This window comes from Carcharhinus amblyrhynchos, chromosome 30, assembly GCF_965287045.1.
Source record: "Carcharhinus amblyrhynchos chromosome 30, sCarAmb.v2.hapA, whole genome shotgun sequence".
Classification (NCBI taxonomy): Eukaryota; Metazoa; Chordata; class Chondrichthyes; order Carcharhiniformes; family Carcharhinidae; genus Carcharhinus; species Carcharhinus amblyrhynchos.
In genome coordinates this window covers 18,397,019-18,419,671 of record NC_137353.1, presented here as the reverse complement: position 1 = coordinate 18,419,671, position 22,653 = coordinate 18,397,019, and the positions used below count along the sequence as shown (strand labels likewise).

Here is a 22,653-nt window from a genome sequence, read left to right as displayed (position 1 = left end):
GGAATGCTATGGAAATACAGCTGTTGTTGATGATCATGATTTCAACATCAGGAATATAACATGAAATTCTTTGATTTTAATAACTTGTTGAACAGTTTTAGGTTCGATGTTGATAAATGTCCACATACAGGGTTACTGTAAATAAGAATCCATGTGTAATTTTTGTTTCTACAGAGCATTTCTGAGTTGGTGCCAGTGGAGACAGGGCCGTCGGAGATCCCAAGAGTTGGTTGAAAGGTTTTCATTTGTCCGGCAGTGCAGAGTTGTGCTAACTCTTTGGAAGATGCGTTTACTACAAAAGATGGAAGCTGACAGAAGATGCAGAGAGGCATTGCACCAGCAAATTCAAAAGGCCATATCCCAATGGAGCATATATACAAAGAGTGAGTGTCAATGTAGGAGGTGCCAGGGCAGGACTAGTGTTTACACTTGAACAAACAATGTATCAGAATTTCAAGGGAGCCAAATAGATCTTCAATCACCTGCAGTAATGTATTAAAGTTTGTGAACAGATGGTTAGCATCTACGATGTCAATTATCTGTTATCTGCAGTTATTTCCTGCAGCGTTACATAGGTAGAAAGTTACTATCTGCAGCATTATCTCTGCAGACTGTTTATTACCTGGACATTACTGACTGATCTTCTTGAGAGTTTCCAAGTGACTTGAGATTCTAATGACTGATGTCTAAATATTTTTTTCTGTCCAATTTTTCCCCTGAGAATGGGAAACAGTGAGTCTTATCTGTAATCCTTTTCTCACCCACTATGCATAGGCCAGTCCTGTTTGCCAAATTTATTATGTTTTTGAGGATGTAATTAGTAGGATAGATAAAGGGGAACTAATAGATGTATTATACCTGCTTTTCCAAAAGACATATAATGAGGTGCTGCTGAAAAGGTTAATAGGCAAGATAAGGTCTCATGGAGTTGAGAGTAATATTTTAATATGAATGGAGAATTGGTTAATGGATAGAAAACAGAATGGATATAAACTGACCTTTTTCAAGTTAGCAGGCCGTAAATAGTGGAGTGCTTGCAAGGATCTGTACTGGACCTCAGCTATTTACAATCTGTGTTAATGACTTAGATGAAGAGACAAGAGAGTAATATATTAAAGTTTGCCATGATACCAGGCTAGGTTGGAAGATAACCTGTGGATGCAGAGAATCCACAGACAGATTAAGTCAGTGGGCAACAAGATGGCAGATAGAGTATAATGTAAGGAAGTGTGAAGTTATTTACTTTGGTTCTAAAAATAGAAAAGCAGTGTATTATTTAAAAGGTTTAAACTTGGAAGTGTTGCTGTTCAAAGAGATTTGGGTGTTCTTGTGCAAGGAATGCAGAAAGTTAGCAGACAAGTGCAGCAAGTAATTAGGAAGGCAAATAACATGTTGGCCTTTATTGCAAAGGATTGGAATACAAGAATAAAGTCTTGCTACAGTTATATGGGGTTTTGGTGAGAACAAACCTGGAATATTGCTTGCAGTTATGATCTGCATATTTAGGAATATTAAACATCACTAGATTGGTTCCTGGTAAAAGGGGGTTGTCCTGTGATGAAAGGTAAGTAAATTGGGTTTATATTCTCTGGAGTTTAGAAGAATGAGAGGCGATCTCATCGAAGCTTACAGAATTCTGAAGGGGCTAGATAGGGTGGATGTAAAGAGATTGTTTACACCACTTAGGGAGTCCAAAACAGAGGAGCATTGTCTCAAGATCAGGAGCACATCATTTAGAACTGAAATAAGGAGAAATTATTTCACTCAAAAGGATTGTGAATCTCTGGTATTCTCTGTCCCACAGAGTTGTGATTGCTCCATTTAATATATTTAAGGCTGAGGTAGACAGATTTTTGGTCTTTCAGTGAATTAATGAATATGGGAATGGAATTAAAGCCCAACATCAGCCACAATTACAGTGAATGGCAGAGCAAGCTTGTTAGGCCCTATAGTCTATTCCTGTTCTTATTTCTTGTATTCCCTCCACTGAGCATCTCCACTCACCCTCGCTGCACAGAATCTCTGCTCACCCCCTTCATTCTGGCCCTTCTCCAGACCCTCCACAGTCTCCGCTCACCCTGTCCCCCACACATTCCAGTTGCACAGACCGCACCCGCCCCCTCGCCATTCTGCTTTGGCTGAGGCTTTCGTCTCTGAAAAGAATCTGACTGGCTAAGCATCAGAGAAGAAAATTAACAAATAGCCGTAAGTTATTAGTGTTCTTTGCGTTATCAGTGGCAGATTCAATGATGGTTGTGAGCTTTATCAAGCGTAATTTCCCATTCTCTTTATGATTCATTCATTCTTCTGTATATTGTGTTGCTTCCTCCAGAGAAACAGCAACTCTATGAGCTCCAGGCTCATTTTCAGTCTGTTAAGGCACAGAGAATGAAGTTGTTGATTTTTAGCACCTGGCAGCAGAAGGCAGAGAGACAGAGAAATATGAAGATCATGGCAGATGGGATGGTGCAACGCAGGTTTGAAACAATTATTATTGCGAGTTAGTGCTGTTTGGATAAAACTAGTGATTCGCTGAGCTTACGTCCAGTTATTCCGTATTTATACTCATTGGGATCTAGTACTCTCGGTACTTGTAGAGCTGGGGCATGCTGGCCAGGCTCCATTCTGATGCTGCATTACTTTGATTTTGCATCTTGCTTCCACATCAAATCTATTGTTGGACAGCTGCATTTTGGGCGACTTATTTTCTGCACCAGAAATGGCAGTAGGTGATTGAGGAGATGCCAGTAGACCATCAAGGAGTTGACAGTAGATCACTGGAGGTGGGGGAGGCTTTTTGGTGCACTTGTCCTGTTAATGGATGAAGGCTCAAAGGGCAGGGGCCTGAACTGTAAAGTGATGCCTCACATTGACGTGGTTGTAGCAGCAATGAGGCTTGAGCTGGGAAACAGCTCAATCATTTCAGATTAAAGTTGTGCACTCAGGCCCAGTTCAGTGAATAACTCCTCTGGACCGAGAGCTATGCAGGAAGTTCTAGGCTTCCACGTGTTTGTTGTTCCATAATTTAATTTTTCTTGGGAAGGCAAAGTGTTTTGATAACTGTAAATCTTGAGTTCCTAAGATCCTAAGACACCTGTGAAATGTCACTGATTGATCTGATATTCCGTGATGCAGGTATCTGTGGGTTTGGTACTTAGCCACCCTTCAGACAGAGGAGAGGAGGCAGAACCTCTGGGCATTTCAAACTGGACAGATCCAACGAGTACTGTGGAGAATTTTTAGTTGGTGGAAGTATCGCTGTGAACTCAGGCGTTATTCAGAGTATCACAGACAGCTTCAAACAGCACAGAGAGCTGCCCGTTGTTGGAGACAGAGAATGTTACTAAGCCGAACTATCAGACATCGACACACAGTCCTTACTCAAATAGTAGGTGAATTCTCATTCTTTTATATGAATTAATTACAACTGAGGATGGGAATGGGTGCTTTCCAAAGAGTTCCTAGCTCCTGCTATGGGGATAGTGCAAGAAGATGGAGTTGAGGTAGATGATGAGCCATGATATTGAATGGTGGAACAGGCTCAAGGGCCATATAATCTACTGTTCCATTCCTTATTTACAGAAGAGGTAATCCAGGATGGCCTAGGGTTACAACAAATTGGCTTCATGGGGTAAACCTGCTTCTCTAGTTCTGTAGTCCCATTATTAAAGGCACAATTTGGACTTTCATAGGGACACGATTTGGACACTTATTCATTGTGTCTGCTCCATCTGTATGAGAGCCAAATCAGCTCCATCTCTGGTCCCATCCCTAACTCTTTTTGTAATTCTTTAACACAATCGCTGTTCAAATAGTGATTTCCACTTTAAATACCTCAATTGAATTTGCAATTCGTAACCTTCTATGACATTTGACATCCTCCCAGCCCTTTATAAGAAGACACTTTCCTGCTCCACTTTTAGTCAATTTATGCTGATTTGTAAGATTCTACTCCTGCGTCCAATTAAACCAGAGAGAAAAATTCTTTATGCATCTTCCCTGTCAGTTCACATTATTTTAAAGACTGATTTCAGTCCACCTTCCCAAAGATTAACCTGGTGAATCATAACTGGACACCCTCCAAAGCCATGACATCCTGCGCAGGTTGGAGCACCCAAAATTGAGCAGAAACTGCTTTCTTTCTTCTCTGTTGTGGTGCACAATGTTGCAGCAGAGCACTCTTCCCGCCTCTTCATTCAAATCTTTAACCCCTCTCCCCTGCCTTCCACCCTCCTCTTCCCTCCCTCTGGTCAGGAAGATGTCCCACACCAGTTATGGTTTCTGTCAGAAGTGGTGTTTGGTGAAGTGATATGTGCATCAGTGTTGGCTCCATGTCCATCAGATGCCACGTGTATCACTCCGCTGCCAAGATCAAAGGTTCCAGCTGATAAAAGATGTTGTATGCCTTCCACACTCCTTTTACATTGCTTTTCTTCCCCCCTTCACTCAGAACAAATTCTTTTTAATTTTGCTGTTTGAAGTAAGTTAAAGTCAGTATTCACATTGGTTCCACCGTTTAAATGGTCATATTGGTGTTGAGTATTGAAGTTAGTGAACAGCTGCTGTTTGCTGGCGATTCATAACTGAGCTGTTGGCCAGGCTGTTGTGTGATGGTATTATTTACAGGCCACACAAGGACAGCATTGGGAACAAGCCAACAAGGACAGCACTGGCAACAGGCCACACAAGGGCAGCACATTAAACTGAAAGGAGCTGAGGAGTATGACTCATTTTAAACCATCAATTCATTAAGTTGGAAGAAAAGGAAAAAAAGAGTCTTGTCATGCCACAACTAATTTCCATTTTGTAGTCTCAGTAGTTTTTCCTTCTGTTCTGAAGGTGCATACTCATGCTGGGTGTGGTTCCATGAGAAACAGTGTCTGCTATCACGTCAAGTGATCATTCTCCATGCGTCATTCTCGGGAGCGAAAACTAGAAGGCTGCTTACCCACAGAGATGATCTGATCAATCTCACTTTATAAACATGTATTTTCTAGCAGTATTTAGCAACCAGCAGTGGCTGATTTCCCTCTGTTAACCCAGAATGGTATCTGATAAAGACAAGATCAGGCTCTGCTGTGATGTGCTGCACAGTCTGTTGTAACTCTTGGCTTAGCTTCAGGGCATGTACAGCCGATCACATAAGTAGCAGAGTTTCAGAAGAGGAGGAGACTGGGTCAGCAGTGGAGTTGTGGGCTTGTTGTAAACATTGAGGTTTAGGGGCATAGGAGCTAGGAACTAAGAGCAGAAGTAGACAAATTCAGCTCTTTGAGCCTGCTCTGCCATTCAGTCAGATCATGGCTGATCTCTCGCTGGTCTCAAATCCACCTCCCCACCTGTTCCCCATATCCCCTTATCCCTTTTTTTATTTTACATCTTTGCTTTCATTGGTGCTAATGCTATTATTTTACATCACATTTTACTATTTACTGTACTTATTACTGTTTGGATGTGGATTTGTTAATAGTTCTTCAAAAGTTGGAAGGAAGCGGTCAGACTATCCCAGCTATCCTCTCAGTTTGCTGGTAACATTAAAGGGAGGAGACTGAGGCTGCTGCTTAACACCTGGGCCAACTTGGTGAAAGGTGAGAAAGCTGGAAATCTTTTGTAAAATTACAAGCTGCTTTTGAGGATGTCAGTTAGGGCTATAATGAAAAGCTGATCAGAAATGTAGTAAATTATTCAAGAAATTACGATAGTGGCTCTGTTCCCACACTCAGCGGAGGAAACTACAAAGCAATACAGTGAGGTTGTGTCAAAGTGATATGTGAAATACAGACTTGTAAATATTTCCTGCCAACAACATTGCCAACATTCAGTTTCATTCATTGAGTGTTCACTACTGTTTCAGTACACACTATTATCTTTCTTATGTGTAGGCATTTGGTGGAATTTTACTGGCTTGCCCCGCCCATCAATGAGCCGAGCGAGCTGGTAAAATCACACAAGAGCCGAGAAATCAGGATCAGGCCTGATTTCTTAAATCTCACGGTTTTACGAGAGCCAGATTTCTGCTGAGGTCAACCTCTTGCCAGAAACAGGTGAGAAGCTGAATACTTAAATATATTTAAGCATTAATTTACACATGTTAGTGAGCCTACTCAACAGGCTGGATGCACTTGCCTTTGTGGCCTCGTTGGGAGAGGTTCCCTTCGGTAAGGAAAACATCTGCTCCCCACAAATGGGAAACAGTCCTGTTGGCCTTGCCAGTAGAGCTGGAGACCATTGAGGCCCCCAAGGGAAGTCAAGAGCAAGGGATGGGGCCTATGGGGGGCAGGGTATGAAGGGTCAGGCTGATCGGGAGAAGGGGGAGAGGTGCCCATATGCACTGCATGTGTGCAACAGAACTGTATCGGGGGAGAGGGGGGCCTGCTGCTGCTCCGCAGTTGCAATCAGGGAGGGGGACCCAATTGGTCTGGGCAGTGGGTGGGATAGCAGGCGTTGGAAGTCCATGCATTGTGGGGCTCACAGTCAGCCATGGGCTCCCTCAATTGTGGTGGTGTTGAGGGCGATGGGGTGGGGGGGGGGGTGGTGTTAGCGGTGGTGGTGGATTGGGGCTGGTCAATGCTGCCTGCAGTAGTAGGGGCCTGACAGATGTCTGTCTGACAGGCCCCCTGCAGTTGCTATTGAGCATGTACAGAATCAGAGGTCCGCACTTCTTCAGTAGTTCCCTCTATAAACTAGCTGGTGAATTAAGCCCAGCCCATTGCCTGCAGCAGCTAGAAACAGTCTAGACCATTTTTCACTATGTGTGAGATTGGGTGTGAAAACTTGCCCAAAAAACAGATCAGGAACGCTCCTGTTTTCATGATAGCTGAACACTTAAAACAATCTTGTAAAATTCCACCCACTATATACATTGCCTTCTTTTTCTTCACCCTATCCCTGTGAACCACATATATTATGCATATTGTTTCAGTTACCAGCACCATCTGTGTTATCGATGAATCATAGATCTTAAAATGGTAAGGTAGATAAAGTTTTAATGAAATTTCAGGTGTTGCCCACTCTCCATTGATAACTTGCTCTGTCCCGGGAGTATTTCCTCTGAGCTTTGATGAGCAAGATTAAATTTGAGGGCCTATTAGGTCTTGTACTGTCTGGGTGTGCAGTATGTGTCAAACTTGATGACTGATTGAAGTGTTTTTGAAAAGTATTTTTTGGCGATGGCAATAATTTTATTTTCAAAATTCAGTGGCCTTCAATTCTCTACCTATCCAGATTTTGCAGTGTTGCAATTCTACTAAATATCATCCACGTGTATTACTATGGTTTCCATACTTTCACACCTCCATCAATAAGTTCCCTTCGAAGTCACACACTATCCTGACTTGGAACTTTATTGTCATTCCTGCGGTGTCACTGGATCAAAATTCTGGAACTCCCTTCCTAACAACAATGTGTTCCAACAACACATGGACAGGTGTGGTTCAAGATGGCAGCACACTATCACCTTCTCAAGCTTAATTAGGGATGCACAATAAATGCTGGTCTAGCTGGTGACACCCATGTTCCATGAACGAATATTAAAAATTGAATATTATCTAAGCACAGCGTATAAGAAAGGTGTCTGGGATTGTAGAATAGGACTGTACACTTATTCTAACATCACGTTTAGCAGTTTTGACAAGCGGACTAGATTCAAATTTATTACCTTTTCAGAGCGTAGAAGTGTTGGTGTGCGGGTGAGGATGATGATATCTGCAGCACAGCAGAGGGTGATGCAGGCTGCATTTCATCAGATGGTGATATTATATCGGAAACAGAAAGATGCTGTGAGATTCTACCATCTAACCTTCCTTCGCAGGTAATGACTAGACCACAACAATCCCTGTGTTCCTACACAATTTGTAGCTGTTAAAAGCAAATCCTGTTGCTGTTTGGTTCCCTATTTCCCTATCTTTAATCTCTCACCTCATCACTGCCAAGTATAAAACAGAAATTTAAACATCCCCAGCTGTAGTTCACAACACAGGACATCGTAAATCATGAGAATGGAAATTGTGTGCATAATGATCTTGAATAAGTTTTTAAACTTATACATTCCATAGAACCTGGTGGCAAGATTTCCAAAGTCTTCCTGCTAGCAGGATCATTCAGTCCCACCAAATTCAACAGGGATTTGAATGGATTGCTGCATCCACCATGGGAAAATCCACAGCAGCAGGTCTAGAAAGTCCTGGCATGGGTCTGTTTGACCCTTTTTCACCTTTTTTGAAGCAACTATGTTTAAATTTTATAATATAACTTCAGTTATCAGTATAACCTTTCACTACAGTCCTATCATGGACAGTGTGTAACATAAAACAGCAAGGTGGAGCATTTCACTACAGTGTCAAGTGAATGGGCTTTACTGAGACGTAACTCAGCATTACAGAAATACAATATTCCTGCATATAATCTGTTACCGTGACCATTCACCTTGTTTGTTTGAACGTAACTAAGATGGCATAAATCAGGATTGAGCTATTTCTTAGATAAACTGCCAAGTTTGGAATAGTTTCCCCTTTTTTGCCCATTCCTAGGTCCCTTCTCTTGTGGGTTGGATTTGTACATCAGCAGAAGCAATGGGCTTTGACTGTTTATACTCAAGTTTCAGTGATGCGACTAAGTTCAGTATTTGGAATGTGGATAAAGCAATTGACCTTGCATCGCAAGCTGATTTTACTGGTACGGAGAAGGAATGAACAAATCCTACAGAAAGCACTCAGGTCCTGGTACAGAGAGGTAGGTTTGAAGAGGCATCTGACCCCCAGAGTTACATTACCTCAATGTTGTTTTTCTGAGATTTTATTCATGATTTATTGAAATTAAAGACGAGAATGTTTGCCTTGTTGTTTCTTCCGTGGCCTGGTGGGCCAAAGAAGCTCCTAGGGTGGATACTGAATCATTGGAGCCAGCAGATCATGGGATGGACCCTGATCAGTGTTAAGCTATGTGATGCTCCCAGCCACTGGAAGGCAACTAGTATCAGTGGAACTTGAGCGCAACATGTTAGCTTCTTCAGGGAGCATGAATAAGATGGCTGAGGGAGCCTTGAAGTGTAATTGATATTAGCAAAGATGTGCAGCAGAATTTCAGGTGACTTAAAATGGGAGAAAATGAAATTTTTTTTTTACTTGGTTTGCTGGCTGTTGTTAGCACTTGGAAGACTAATGAATGTTACCCAGTAATCTTTATTTGAGCCACTGCCTGCAGCCCAGGAACACCTCAATATGATAAAATATCTTGCATCTTTTCACAGATGCAAGCAGTCAGGCATCACTCCAGATATGTGTCCCAGAAATTTGTGTCACGATGGATCCTTAACATGTTGGCACAGAAGCAGGCAAATATGCAGAATGGCGTGGAATATCAGGCAGAGGAGCACTACAGGAATCAATTATGGTGATTAGTCTTGTGTTTCAGAAATACTCAGGTCATTGATTGTCTTAATTTATAATGTACAGAGGGGATTACATGCATAATAGAGGGGAACTGCATGGGGTTGATAAGTTAAGGATGCAGTTGCAAACGGGTCTCACTTATCCGCAGCAAACGATTTCTGAAAATCTGGTGGCACAAAACACTCCTACAACAACTCCTGGAAAAGAAAAGAGTTGAGGAAATGCAAGCGATCTGGGAACAGTGGAAGGGCTTCACTATAAGCATGCTAGTGACCAAGGGATTGGTAAGTCAATCACAGCTGAAGCAAATCATTTTATTTAACTGGTTTGAATGTTTAATTTTTATAAATTTATGCTTAAATAATTTGGTAACAGTATTCAAAGTGGATGAATACAAATAGACATGGGATTATTTGTTATCTAGCTGTCCTGATTCATTTTGCAGGACTACTAACGAAGATTGTTTTTTGCTTGGTGTCAGTCCTTAAACAGCTTTCACAATCTGGACTGTAATCCAGAATCTGAACAAATAAGAATAACAAAATCTGAAAATATTTTGGACTTTTAAGTGTTAACTTTGCTGAAGGGGAGCCTTTCTCAGAGTTTGCTTGATCACTAATTGTCTCTTCTATCCCACAAGGGCTGCCCTGACGTCAGCACATTTCTTTTTATCTGTTTTTAGGATGTGAATGTTACTGGTAGGGTCAACATGTATTGCCCATCTTTATTTGGCATTGAGAAGGTGTTGGTGAGCTGTCTTTTGGAGTTGCTGCAGTCTTTTATGTAGGCAAATCCACAGTGTTGATAGAGGGGGAGTTCCAGGATTTCAACCCAAGGAATAGTGATATAGGTTGATGTCTAGCTGGTGTGTGGCTCAGAGGGGCAATAACAGTGATATTGGAAGCATACCTCTGTCACTAGGAGGCCTGAGGGTGGCCTGGGCTCACTTATCTTCCTTCTCCCTCTCTGTGTCTGGGGATGAGAAGTGTGCAGTATCTGTTTGCCTCTAATTAATTGCTATGATCAGTGGTGAATTGGACACAAACTCCTTGCTCATAGCTTGTTGATAAGTCACAGAGCTGCATAAATACATTGATATTGACATGTACTGATGTAAGGAAGACCTTCAGGAGGAGAGGCAGCCTCATTGCAGAATAACCTCAATGTAGAACCAGCTTTCAGATCTGCTTTGTACCTCAGATGTTAATTTGTTGAACTATCAATTAGCTTTGTGGGTAGGATTAAGATCATGAGTTCTGTCCGGCTGTTGACAAACAAACACGATATGTGCCCCCTGATAAAGGGGATACTGATGCTTCTTTAATCTGCTTGTGCTCTGGAAACTTTTATAGGTGAATAGTTGGGCCCTGCTGGTCCCATCAGTTTGGTACTCACACTAACATTGGCTTCTCTCCATCCCACAGTGCCAGCAGAGACTGGAGGCGAAGGTATGGCAAATATGGCGAAGACACTTCATACAGAGGCAGGTGTCGCGGGCGTTTGCTGCTCAGGATGACAGAATCTTGATGTCGGATGTGGGTACCAATGTTAAAAACTATAAGATCAATTACTGCTCTCCAGGTGTTGCTGGAGTTAAATTACTCCAGTTATTCATTCAATGACCATTCTCTATTTTTTAGCCAGATATTGAGGGCTGACAGGGCATTTGCCACTCATACACCTCCATTTTTCTCCTGGGGGAGTCATTGGACAGTGATCAGGAGAAGAAACCTTGGTGGATTTCCTCAGTTGCTAACCTAACGATCATGGGACAGTCATCAGAAGTAGGAACACTGGCTTATTTATCCTCCCTAACTCAGGGATTGCAGGAATCCTGAATGATTTCCCTTCTCTCTTAGGCCAACAGCTGCCTGGGGTGGAATCACCAGGGGCTGAGGATGGAACCTGTGGTCTTTTTTTTGGCTCAGTAACACTGGGTGATATTTTTACTCTCTGAACTATTTGTTCACACCTATTAACTGCTGGCAGTTTTAGCCTTGACCTCTTATTTGGTGAGTTCCTTTCCTTTTTAAGAGTAACTGCCAGCTGTGTGGTATGTTTTTGCTCTTTCAATTTGAAATAAGGATTGTTTTGGTTAATGAGCGTATCTCCCTGTTTTGGTGCCTCCTTATCAGGTAGAGCAGCTGGTGTGGGTGGAGGACTTTGTTAATGTTTGTGGATATGGAGTAGTGAATGCCTCTCCTGAATCCCTCGCTTACTATCATTTGTGATGACAATGAAGTAAATGGAGTCCTTTAGTCTCAAGCAAGATACCCTGGGATGCTGTTATTATCAAATGCAGCGTTAATGTTTTGTGTTAAACTGTTATTAATTTGAATTGTACACCATAAATAAGGTATTGTAATAAAAATAGGCTCAGTTGTGATTTAAGCTGGGAACAATTCAGATGTTGAGTTTTATGTTTACATAATATAAAGCTGATGCTCATATACGCACTGCCGCACAAATGAACTTGATGTGTCTGCTTTACCCCCTCAGGTTTTCACTGCTTGGTACAGCATGACTATCATAAAACAGAAAGGGGCTGACTGAATATTGAACTCTGCCAGAATGGGCTCAAGGTTTCTGACTGTCTTTGCTTATGGAGGTGAACCAAAGGCTGAATCTAAGAATTATCAAGCTGTCCCAGGTGTGTCCAGTGTCAAAATGTCCTTGTTCCATTTACAGTAGGTTTCTGATCCCAGATGGGCAGTTTGATGACTGAGGATTTCCTTACATGTGCATGAAAGGGTGGGGGGAATGGTGTGGGGGACTGATAAAAGCCAGTATCTAGACTACAAGCAGCATGGCAGAGACCTGAGGTGGCTCTGCTGATGAAGTGGCTCACAATACTGGGGGAATCAACAAAGAGAAATGTGTGGTATCAATTTTAAATCCTAAATTAAATGTTTGTGTTTTCTATCCAGTCATGCTATTTGATTTTTCTATTGGTCCTAATCTCCCAGAATCAATTTTCACTTCAATGTTTCTTTGAAACTAGTTGTAGTTCTGTGTGTTTTTCAAGCTAATTTAAATTTTCTGTAAATTTATAAACTATGTAATTTGGAATATTTTAGAATTTGTTTTATTTATTTCCTGTGTGTAATTCTGACTACGGACTATGAATATATTATTCAGAACTCTTAAGCCTTTTGAGATTTGTTTTCCAATATAACTGATCATGGATAGCAAGAGTTTTCTATAATTGCCTATTTATTTGGTATTGCGAGACTCAGTCCCTCATGTTACAAGCCTGTGTGCATGCTATAGTAAAACAGTAGACAAATATAGTTGGATATATAAAATAGATTGACAGCCTGCCATCTGTCTGGGTGCTAATTCAGGAATAAATTTAAACCAATGCTTTATTTGGATTTGGAGTTCCCTGCTTGTGTCTCTCCAAAATGATTTTATTGCTTAGAGGAAGATGCAGCAGAATGGGGAGAAATTAGAGCTTATTTCTTACTAAAAGGAAAGGGATCCCTTTTTTCTGGATTATCTCTGATTTGAGGATTTTAAACTTCAATGAAAGGATGTGTAATAAACATGGGCAATCTCTAATTTCCATTTTTTGAGGAGAGAGGCTAGTTAAGGAAAATTTAAAACCTGTGTGTGGCTGTGTGCACGTCTTTGCAAATATGTTTGTCTTATGAATAGAAATAAGGCATTGAGTGTGTCCGGTGTCCATTTAGAACATGGACAATCTACCTTGTTGATACCCTTGCTTAACAAAACTCTGTCAGTGTAACATGAGGTCATTAAAATGATGGCTGCAATAAATCCAGACAGTGAATTGAGCAGTGAATTGCTGTCAAGGCGAGGACCTGATTCACAACATTTTTGAGGTGCTGAGAGTTTTGGGTTTCAATGAATAATTTTTCATTCTTAATGATTTTAAAGCGCTAGAATTGGACGGACACCTTCCTTTCTGGAATTTGGTCTCACTAAAACTCTTAAACAATCTACAGCAAGTGCAAGAGGAAGAGACAGAATCTTGTTCAACAAGAAACAGAACAGTGGAAATAGTCACCCCTGAGGCTCAAGGATAAAGTGCTTGCTCAGAATAAACACTAAACTTAAGTAAACCCAGCAAAGCGTTAACACAGAAATACAGGAAGTGAAAAGAGAAATAGGAAGGAAGAAAAAGAACAAGATTGTAAGTCAACTGCTGACAAAGAAGTAGGCTAAGGTTTTAATGGAAACCTTAGTTTTAAAATGTCACCTTTTTCTCTTTTGATACAGGCTGATGAGTAGTTTTCACATTTTGTCTTGAAACCTTTAAGCTTTTGTTAAACATGAGAAGATTTCCGTCAAATATAGCATAGGCTGATGATGTTGGGGGCCAGGTTTCGTCACAGCTAGTGTTGCTGAAATTCATTCCTCAGGCTGGCCTAGCTTTGCAGCTATTCTAAACAACATTCTGTGAACTCAGTGCACTCACTTGCTGGTTCACAGAGTACAAAATGTCATTCCTGTCTCTGTCAATTAGCTGAGACGACAACAACAAATTTCAAGTGCAGCAACAAGTCCCAAAGAGCTGAACATTTAAGAACAACCAAACAGGATGATGAAGAGAAGCAGGAAAACAACTGAGGCAGGGCAATGGCTGTATCTCAGGGAAGTTACTCGAGCAGCGAATGCAGATTTAGAGTGTTGCAGCCCATAGCTAAAACTATTGAATACTAGTGACACATAGCAAGTCATGATAGGATCTTGCTACTCTACACAAGAGAAGTATTGGTTCCGACATAATGCTGAACCTATGCACTCTTACTAATAAGTATTAGCTGTTGTTCAATTGATAACATTCTTGTGTCTGAGTCACAAAGTCCTGGGTTTTAAGGCCTACTCCAGGGCTTAAGTACAAAAGTCATGGCCAGCACTGCAGTGCAATACCGAGGGTGTGCTGTGTTGTTGGCAATGTTGTCTTTTGTGCGAGGTGTAATAAACCGAGGCCCCATCTGTTTGTTCGGATGGATGTAAAAGATTCCATGGTTCCCAGCCAGTATCTCTCCCTCAATAAACATCACAAAAGCAGATTTTCTGGTATTATCGTGTGGCTTTTTGTGGAAGCTTGCTATGATATATTGGCTGCCATGTTTTCTACAATGATAAGAACATAAGAACATAAGAAATAGGAGCAGGAGTAGGCCATCTAGCCCCTCGAGCCTGACCCGCCATTCAATAAGATCATGGCTGATCTGTCGTGGCTCAGTTCCACATTCCCGCCCTCTCCCTATAACCCTTAATCCCCTTGCCTATCAAAAACCTATCAACCCGCGTCTTAAAAATATTGAGTGAGGCAGCCTCCACCACTTCAACGGGCAGAGAATTCCAGAGATTCACCACCCTTTGAGTGAAGAAGTTCCTCCTCAACTCCATTCTAAACCACCCCCCCTTTATCCTGAGGCTGTGCCCTCTAGTCCTACTGTCCTTTCTGAGTGGGAAGAGCCTCTCCACCTCTATCCTATCCATCCCATTCAACATCTTATGCGTCTCAATGAGATCTCCCCTCATTCTTCTAAACTCTAACGAGTACAAGCCTAGTTTATTCAGCCTCTCCTCATAGTTCAATCCCCTCAACTCCAGAATCAGCCTAGTAAACCTCCTCTGCACTCCCTCCAAGGCCAAAATATCCTTGCGTAAGTGCGGCGCCCAAAACTGCACACAGTACTCCAGCTGCGGCCTCACCAGTGCCCTATACAGCTGCAGCAAGACCTCCCTACTTTTATATTCAATTCCCCTCGCTATGAAGGCCAGCATCCCATTAGCCTTCCTGACCACCTGCTGCACCTGCAGGCTGGGTTTTTGCGACTCATGCACAAGGACCCCGAGGTCCCTCTGCACCGTCGCATGCTGCAGTTTTTCGCCACGTAAGTAATAGTCCTTCCTACCATTATTCCTACCAAAGTGGACCACCTCACATTTGCCAACATTAAATTCCACTTGCCAGTTCCTGACCCATTCGCCCAGCCTATCTAGATCCTTCTGCAGACTCTCCACACCCTCCGCACAATTTGCCGTTCCACCAATCTTGGTGTCATCAGCAAATTTCGACACCATACACTCGGTTCATTCCTCCAGGTCATCTATATAAATGGTGAATAGCTGAGGCCCCAGCATCGACCCCTGGGGCACTCCACTAGTCACCAGCCGCCAATCCGAATAGCACCCATTGACCCACACTCTCTGCCTCCTATTTGACAGCCAATCCTCTATCCACGCTAACAGCCTACCCCCAACTCCATGCCCCCTGACCTTCTGCAATAACCTCTTGTGAGGGACCTTGTCAAACGCCTTCTGAAAATCAAGACAGACCACATCCACTGGCTCTCTCTATCCACCGCCCTAGGTACATTCTCATAGAACTCCAATAAGTTTGTCAGACACGACTTCCCCTTAACAAAACCGTGCTGCATCTGCTCTACCAAACAAATCTCCTCAAGATGCCTTGCTATTTTCTCCTTGATCACGGATTCTAACATTTTTCCTACAACAGATGTTAAACTAACCGGCCTATAATTCCCCGCCTTTTGCCTGCCACCCTTCTTAAACAACAGCGTAACATTAGCCGTTTTCCAATCTTCCGGCACTTGTCCGGAATCCAGCGACGTTTGGAAAATAATCACCAAGGCATCCACTATCACCTCTGCCATTTCCTTCAGAACCCTTGGATGCATTCCATCCGGTCCTGGGGACTTGTCCACAATCAGTCCCTCCAGTCTGTCGAACACCGCCTCTCTAGTAACAATAATGTCATTCAGGCCCTCCACTCCTACCATCTTTCCATCGCTATCTTTAGAGTTTAAAGAAGACAAAGGATGTGCAAACTCATCAGAGTCTGGATGCACAGAGTAAGAAACAGTTGAGGCATTGGAACTCTTATGTGGTGACGTACAGATGCTGCTATGTGACATTGTTTATGAGTCGCAATAAGATGTTTATCCTCATCAAAAGTGACAGAAACTCTGCAGGTCAGGGGTCTCCAATGAGTACCTTCTCACATTGATTTTTCCAGCTCATTAAGCTTGATGCTGTACCACTTCTGTTTTCCCTTAAGTATGTCTTTGTAGTGTTTGTGTGGTCCATCTTGGTTTCTTTTGCTGGACACTAGCTCTCCATGCAGCAACTATCTTGGAATGTGATGGTCCTCCATTTTAATTTGACGTCCTACCCAATGTAATTGGCCTCTCCGGACCATTGCTCAATACTTGTTATCTGGACTCGACCCAAGATTTGTGATCAGTCTTGCCAGTGGATGCCAAGGATGGAACGAAGCTTATGCATGTGAAATTGTTCCAACTGCCTTATGCATTTGTGGTGTGAAGCCCAAGGCCATAAAGGTGGAAAGTAATGACAATGCAATATAACAGGATTATAAGAGATGGATAAGAATCACGACCCACAAAGTTCATCCCTCAAACAAAAAGAGTAAGCTGAGGGATGCGATCCATTAAAGATAAATAGACAACCCAGCTTACCAGATGAATTTTGCTTTGATGCTCATTTACCTAATCACTCCTGTCAATATGATAAGTAACAAAACAAGATCAGTTAGGAAACGTACAACAACAGGTCCAGCAAAGTTCAAAGATTATCTTTGATTTTTGATTTGATTTGATTGTCAGATGTATTAACATACAGTGAAAAGTATTGTTTCTTGCGTTCTACACAGACAAAACACATCGTTCATAGAGAAGGAAATGAGAGAGTGCAGAATGTAGCATTACAGCCATAGCTAGGGTGTAAAGAAAGATCAACTTAATGCAAATTAAGTTCATTCAAAAGTCTGACAATAGCAGGGAAGAAGCTGTTCTTGAGTCGGTTGGTACGTGATATCAGACTTTTGTATCTTTTTCCCCAAAGGAAGAAGGTGGAAGAGAGAATGTCGGGGTGCATGGGATCCATAATTATGCTGGCTGTTTTGCCGAGGCAGCAGGAAGTGTAGACAGAGTCAGTGGACGGGAGGCTGATTTGCGTGATGGATTGGGCTACAGTCACGACCTTTTGTAGTTCCTTGTAGTCTTGGGCAGAGCAGGAGCCATACCAAGCTGTGATACAACCAGAAAGAATGCTATGGTGCATCTGTAAAAGTTGGTGAGAGTTGTGACGGACATGCCAAATTTCCTTAGTCTTCTGAGAAAGTAGAGGTGTTGGTGGGCTTTCTTAACTATAGTGTCAGCATGGGGGGACCAGGACAGGTTGTTGGTGATCTGGAGACCTAAAAACTTGAAGCTGTCGATCTTTTCTACTTCGTCCCTGTTGATGTAGTCAGGTGCGTGTTCTCCTTTATGCTCCCTAAAATTGATGCCAATCTCCTTCATTTTGTTGACACTGCGGAAGAGATTATTGTTGCTCACCAGTTCGCCAGATGCTCTCTCTCATTCCTGTACTCGGTCTCGTCATTGTCTGAGATCCGCTCCTCTATGGTGGCGTCGTCAGCAAACTTGAAAAATGAATTGGAGGCAAATTTGGCCGCACAATCATAGGTGTATAAGGAGTACAGAAGGGGGCTGAGAACACAGCCTTGTGGGGCATCAGTGTTGAGGATGACCAGTGTTGTTGCCTATCCTTACTGATTGTGGTCTGTGGGTTAGGAAGTTCAGGATCCAGTTGCAGAGGGAGGTGCCAAAGCTCAGGCCACAGAGTTTGAAGGTGAGTTTCATGGGAATAATAGTGTTAAAGGCTGAGCTATAGTCAATAAATAGGAATCTGACAGAGGTGTCTTTATCTAGGTGTTCCAGGATTGAGTGCAAGGCCAGGGAAATGGCGTCTGCAGTGGACCTGTTGCGGCAGTACGTAAACTGTAGTGGATCCAGATAGTTCAGGAGGCTGGAATTGATTTGTTCAGAGTGTGTTTCCAAATCATTGCCTTCTGCAAAGTTTAGAAAGGCCAAAATCTTTTGGACGTCCTTGAGGATCCATCATATGCAACCCTCAAGAGTAGCAAGATATAGCAGGGCATACTGCATCCTGATAGCTTTCAAATGTTTTCTAACTTCATTGAAACCTGTGGTATCATCACTGACAAGTCTTAATACTCTTTGGCAATCTCTGAAGTTATGAAAATGCATGGTAATAGGCCAGGGTCATTGATTGTCCCTAGGCCTCGAAACAGGATAGAATGTGCCCATTCAAATTTAATATACCTAGCATTCATGTCGAGATTAAGGAAACGTGGCAACCAACTCTCAAAACGTTTAACTGGGGGTTTACCCTCAGCTCCTTCTGGAAAACCGATCACACGGATATTCTTCTGGCCCCCTTCTCCAGATCAATCAGGATACCTGACGTACCATGTAACTGATTTTCCAAGGTGTGCAAGTGGACCTCAAGTGAGGAAGCTGCATTCTCAACACTGAGGATTCATTCCTCTGCTTCATTAAGCCTCTTAGCGGTACTCAGCAGTTTGAACACTGATATTCTGTGCCAAACAGCTGAGTTTGTTGTTGACAGCTTTAATAATATTGGCAGTCTTCATCTACAATGCCTTTGACAATGCCAGAAAAGGCCTGCTCACCAATCAGGTTTCTACGTTGAGGATTTGGCTCTGCCCAGGCTGCCTCTGGCTGCTCCTTTTTATTGAGGATTTTCGTGACACTTATTGGCATTTTGGCACCAGTGCTTAACCAGATATTTTCCAGGAACATAGTATGAGTTTTTATTCCAGGATTAGGTAATTTTGGGCTGTGCAGCAGAATAAAAGAAAGGATTAAAAGATGAGTAGCAGCAGAGCTCACAGAAACACAGCTATTCCTGCACTTTCATCACATGACCCCTCCCCCGCTATAGATTTGATAGAACTGAGGAACTTAATTGAGTTGTGGAAGTCTGCATGTAATTTTAAATCTTCAGCCTTCCTTTCCCACATCTGCCTTGTGTCACACACAGCTCTTTGAACTTTACTCTTCAGGCATTGAAACTTGTTGTTTGGAGGTGGAGGTTGGATGATTCTGCCACTCCACATGTGCTCAATCTTTGGTCTGTAGGATTTGAGGGATGTTTTTGTCATTTTTATTGAACCAATCCTGATGTCCTTGCTTCTTCAGACCAAGGACGATGTTCGCTGTTTCAGTGACAATGACTTTAAATTTGTTCTCCTTGTATCTTTGATCAAGTATATCCTGAGATTAGTTAGAGCATGCGACGTTACTCAGTTAAGCTGCACTGAAAGAAGCTCTGATGGCTATTGGTCACTTGTGCTGAGTTGGAGTACTTTGCAAGTTGAGAATTGCTCTGATTTGCCACCTGTCCAACATTCTGCATCTCGCATTGCATAGGTAATTCATACGTCCTGGAAATCCTTCTGATACACAGTGATGTGGAAGATCAAAAAAGACAATAGGACTAGGGGCACAGCCTCAAGATAAAAGGGGGGCGGTTTAGAACTGAGTTGAGGAGGAACTTCTTCACTCAAAGGGATACATACAGGGATACATACAGGGATACATACATACGTACTCCTATGCCTTATGTTCTTATCATCTGCTACTGGTTTCACCTGGGATACACCAAGTAGATTGTCTGAACGTTATGTTGGAAATGCAGAGATTGTGCTCAGTACATTATTCAGGAGTAAGAGGCCATTGCGGTTAAGCTTTCCAACCCTATGATCACCCAGAACTCCTGTGCATTTATCTCTGACTTTCCCCACATTGGCACTGAAATTTCCCAAGCTCGTCATTGACAAATGTGGACTGAATGAGTTGATCCAGAGTCTCTTCTATGTCCTCAGGACTGTTGAGAGTTGGTATGAAGTACTGATGATCAAATGGCATATTGCTGCTGCACCTTTTAATATTACAAAAGTGACAACACTCCAAATTGGCTGTAAAGTACTTTGGGATGTCCAGTGGTTGTGAAAGAGCTACATAAATGCAAATCTGCCTTTCTTTCACTGTGCGAAATTTGATCAAATACATATAATCAATTCTTGATACATTACATTACACTTAGAGTAACAGAATAATATTCAAGATAACAGAGCTCATTACATGTGGTATGCAGGATTTCAGAGCTGGCTGGGACCTGATTTCGATAATGACCCAGCTGTGGTATGAGATCTCCAGATTTGTGGGTTGGAGATGGTATCTGGACAACAGGGACTGTAATATTGTTACATTTGTAATCAGCCAAACCACGACAATAGAAGATCTCCATTGACAAACTCGACTAAAGCAGAAATAATTTTACAGGGTTAAGGACATGAATCAGCACCAAACTCAGCTGAAGCTGTTGGCAGCCAGATGACAGTTGAGAAAAGTATTGTGACTAGGTGTGGTATGGCAAATGTCACAATCTTTAAGGATAACAGCCAATGAAAGAGGTTGTGGGATTGACGGCAGATTGCTTAAATGGTAAGGAACTAGAAACATATCTGTATAAGAAAATATTGGTGATGGTGGTCCAGGATGGGGACCTGTAGATGGTTGACTCACCCAGAGATTGGTGCTTAACCTGATCTTCTTTACCTTTCTCAGTTATGCGTGTGAAGACATTAGAGAGTTATCTGCAAGCTCTGACTGTTGCACAATTGTCCTTATACTGAATTAAATATGTTGCAGATAGATCTCAACATGAATGAAGGAGAGAAGGGCGGAAATAGATTTGCCTCTTTCAGGTGTCTTTTAGGAAAGTGGAGGCTGATGCATGTGGGTTGAGGATTGCCAAGCATGTGTACACCATACCGGACCTTGAGTTTGTTGAGAGTTATTGTAAAGCCATGAACATTCTGTCAGAACAATTGAGGATTAAAACGAGAAACACCTTATTGCCTACATCTATGATAATGTCCAATTCAATCCTTTCGCATGATGGGTGATGTACAAGCCCTGGGAAAGGAGCTGAGGAAGTCACTACATTGATTCTAAGTTAAAAGACCCTCCGTTACCAAGATAGACCGAAGAGCCATGTTTGTTGTTGTATTTTAAACTTTGAAGTCATTTGATTTGAACCCTTCAAAATAACAAAAGAAAATATTGAGTTCAAACAGACAGACTATTTGAGTTCATTAGACGAGCGGTGACTAAGGACCATAAATATAAGTTATTTAAGCACAAAACAAGATCAGATCAAAGATGGTCAACCTATGATGCAAATTGCCTTCTCATGACATGACATATATTGCAAGCATTCAGATGGATGATCTGAAAATGGCCTTTCTATATTGAAGTGGTTTACTGGAACCTGATCACCATCACTTATTTCTGGAGTTTTATCAGAGACAATGAGCTTTTCTTAAATAGACTATACATTATCATTATTCTTTGACTCTTCAAGGAGATAGGGTAGACTTGGTAGATCTCTTTAACACATCCTTTTTCATATATTCATAAAACAGAATTGAGTGTTACTGTCAGCCAGTGTAAAATAGAAATACAAAAATACCTTCAAGGCTGCCTTAAAATGAGTTGTACAGTGGAATTGAATGCGTAACAACTGATATTTTATCAGTCTGCTGAAGCAAGGTAACACAAATTTGCAGGAGATAGATTGGAGGGTGGGGAGTATCTGAATTGTAGTATGGAGTGTCACAGATCATTCAAATCCAACTTTTTCTGGCAACATGCAATTTTACATACAGGTTGTGTCTGGAGATTTTGCATGGCAGTTGTAAAGGTTCTATCACAAAGCATAGGCACTGTAATGGTTCAAGAAGCCCAGCTGAGCAGCAATCTTTCTTATCGTCTGCATTTGATGCAAGTTGGAAGAATTTGCACAGATTTGATCTCAATCTGTTTGGTTGTGTTACAAACACACTTTCCTTGGCCATCAAGTCCTGGAATTGGAATGTGCAGCATCTGGCGCAGAGACAGAGATGCTATCCACTGTGCCACAAGACTGCAGCTGCATGAAGCAGCATAATCAGTTAGTTGAATCAGCAGGCCTTGGGAGCTTGATCCATTAAGACATGATGAGGTGAAATGAATATTGTACTAACTGTGGCTGCTGACCTTTCACATACTAAGCCAGCACATTCCGTTCTTTGTACCATCTCCGCCCCACATCTGTTCAACAGCTGTGTGGATATTTGAAACTTGAGCTTCCTAACGATGCAAGAAAAATGTACAAGATGCAGAAAACAATCTACATGGCAGCCTAACCCCCACCCCATTAAAAGAGTCATTAAAATGTAACAAAACCAGTTAATCGCATGCAGCATTGCTAGATTTGTGTTTGGGATTAACCATAGACCCTGCTTGAAACATAGTTGGTGTTGCCAAACAAGTTTCTACAAGTTTCTGGTGCAAAGGATCCCTGCCAATAA

The 22,653-nt window shown here is 42.0% G+C and overlaps 1 protein-coding gene across 2 annotated transcripts in view; it reads left to right on the top strand.

Moving 5' to 3' along the window:
• Nucleotides 1–14,460, top strand: part of LOC145360197 (uncharacterized) — a 67,867-nt gene extending 53,407 nt beyond the window's left edge. The window contains exons 8-17 of one of the 2 annotated variants that reach the window (XM_080215231.1): nucleotides 175–383; nucleotides 2,333–2,477; nucleotides 3,136–3,388; nucleotides 5,468–5,585; nucleotides 7,663–7,807; nucleotides 8,526–8,727; nucleotides 9,245–9,387; nucleotides 9,535–9,670; nucleotides 10,811–10,921; nucleotides 11,886–14,460. In XM_080215231.1, the coding sequence (XP_080071357.1) occupies nucleotides 175–383; nucleotides 2,333–2,477; nucleotides 3,136–3,388; nucleotides 5,468–5,585; nucleotides 7,663–7,807; nucleotides 8,526–8,727; nucleotides 9,245–9,387; nucleotides 9,535–9,670; nucleotides 10,811–10,921; nucleotides 11,886–11,939 (1,516 nt within the window). In that variant the 3' untranslated portion in view covers nucleotides 11,940–14,460. The remainder of the gene's footprint in view (nucleotides 1–174; nucleotides 384–2,332; nucleotides 2,478–3,135; nucleotides 3,389–5,467; nucleotides 5,586–7,662; nucleotides 7,808–8,525; nucleotides 8,728–9,244; nucleotides 9,388–9,534; nucleotides 9,671–10,810; nucleotides 10,922–11,885) is intronic. The other variant, XM_080215230.1, reaches the window with a different exon arrangement.
• The last annotated feature ends 8,193 nt before the right edge of the window (nucleotides 14,461–22,653 follow it).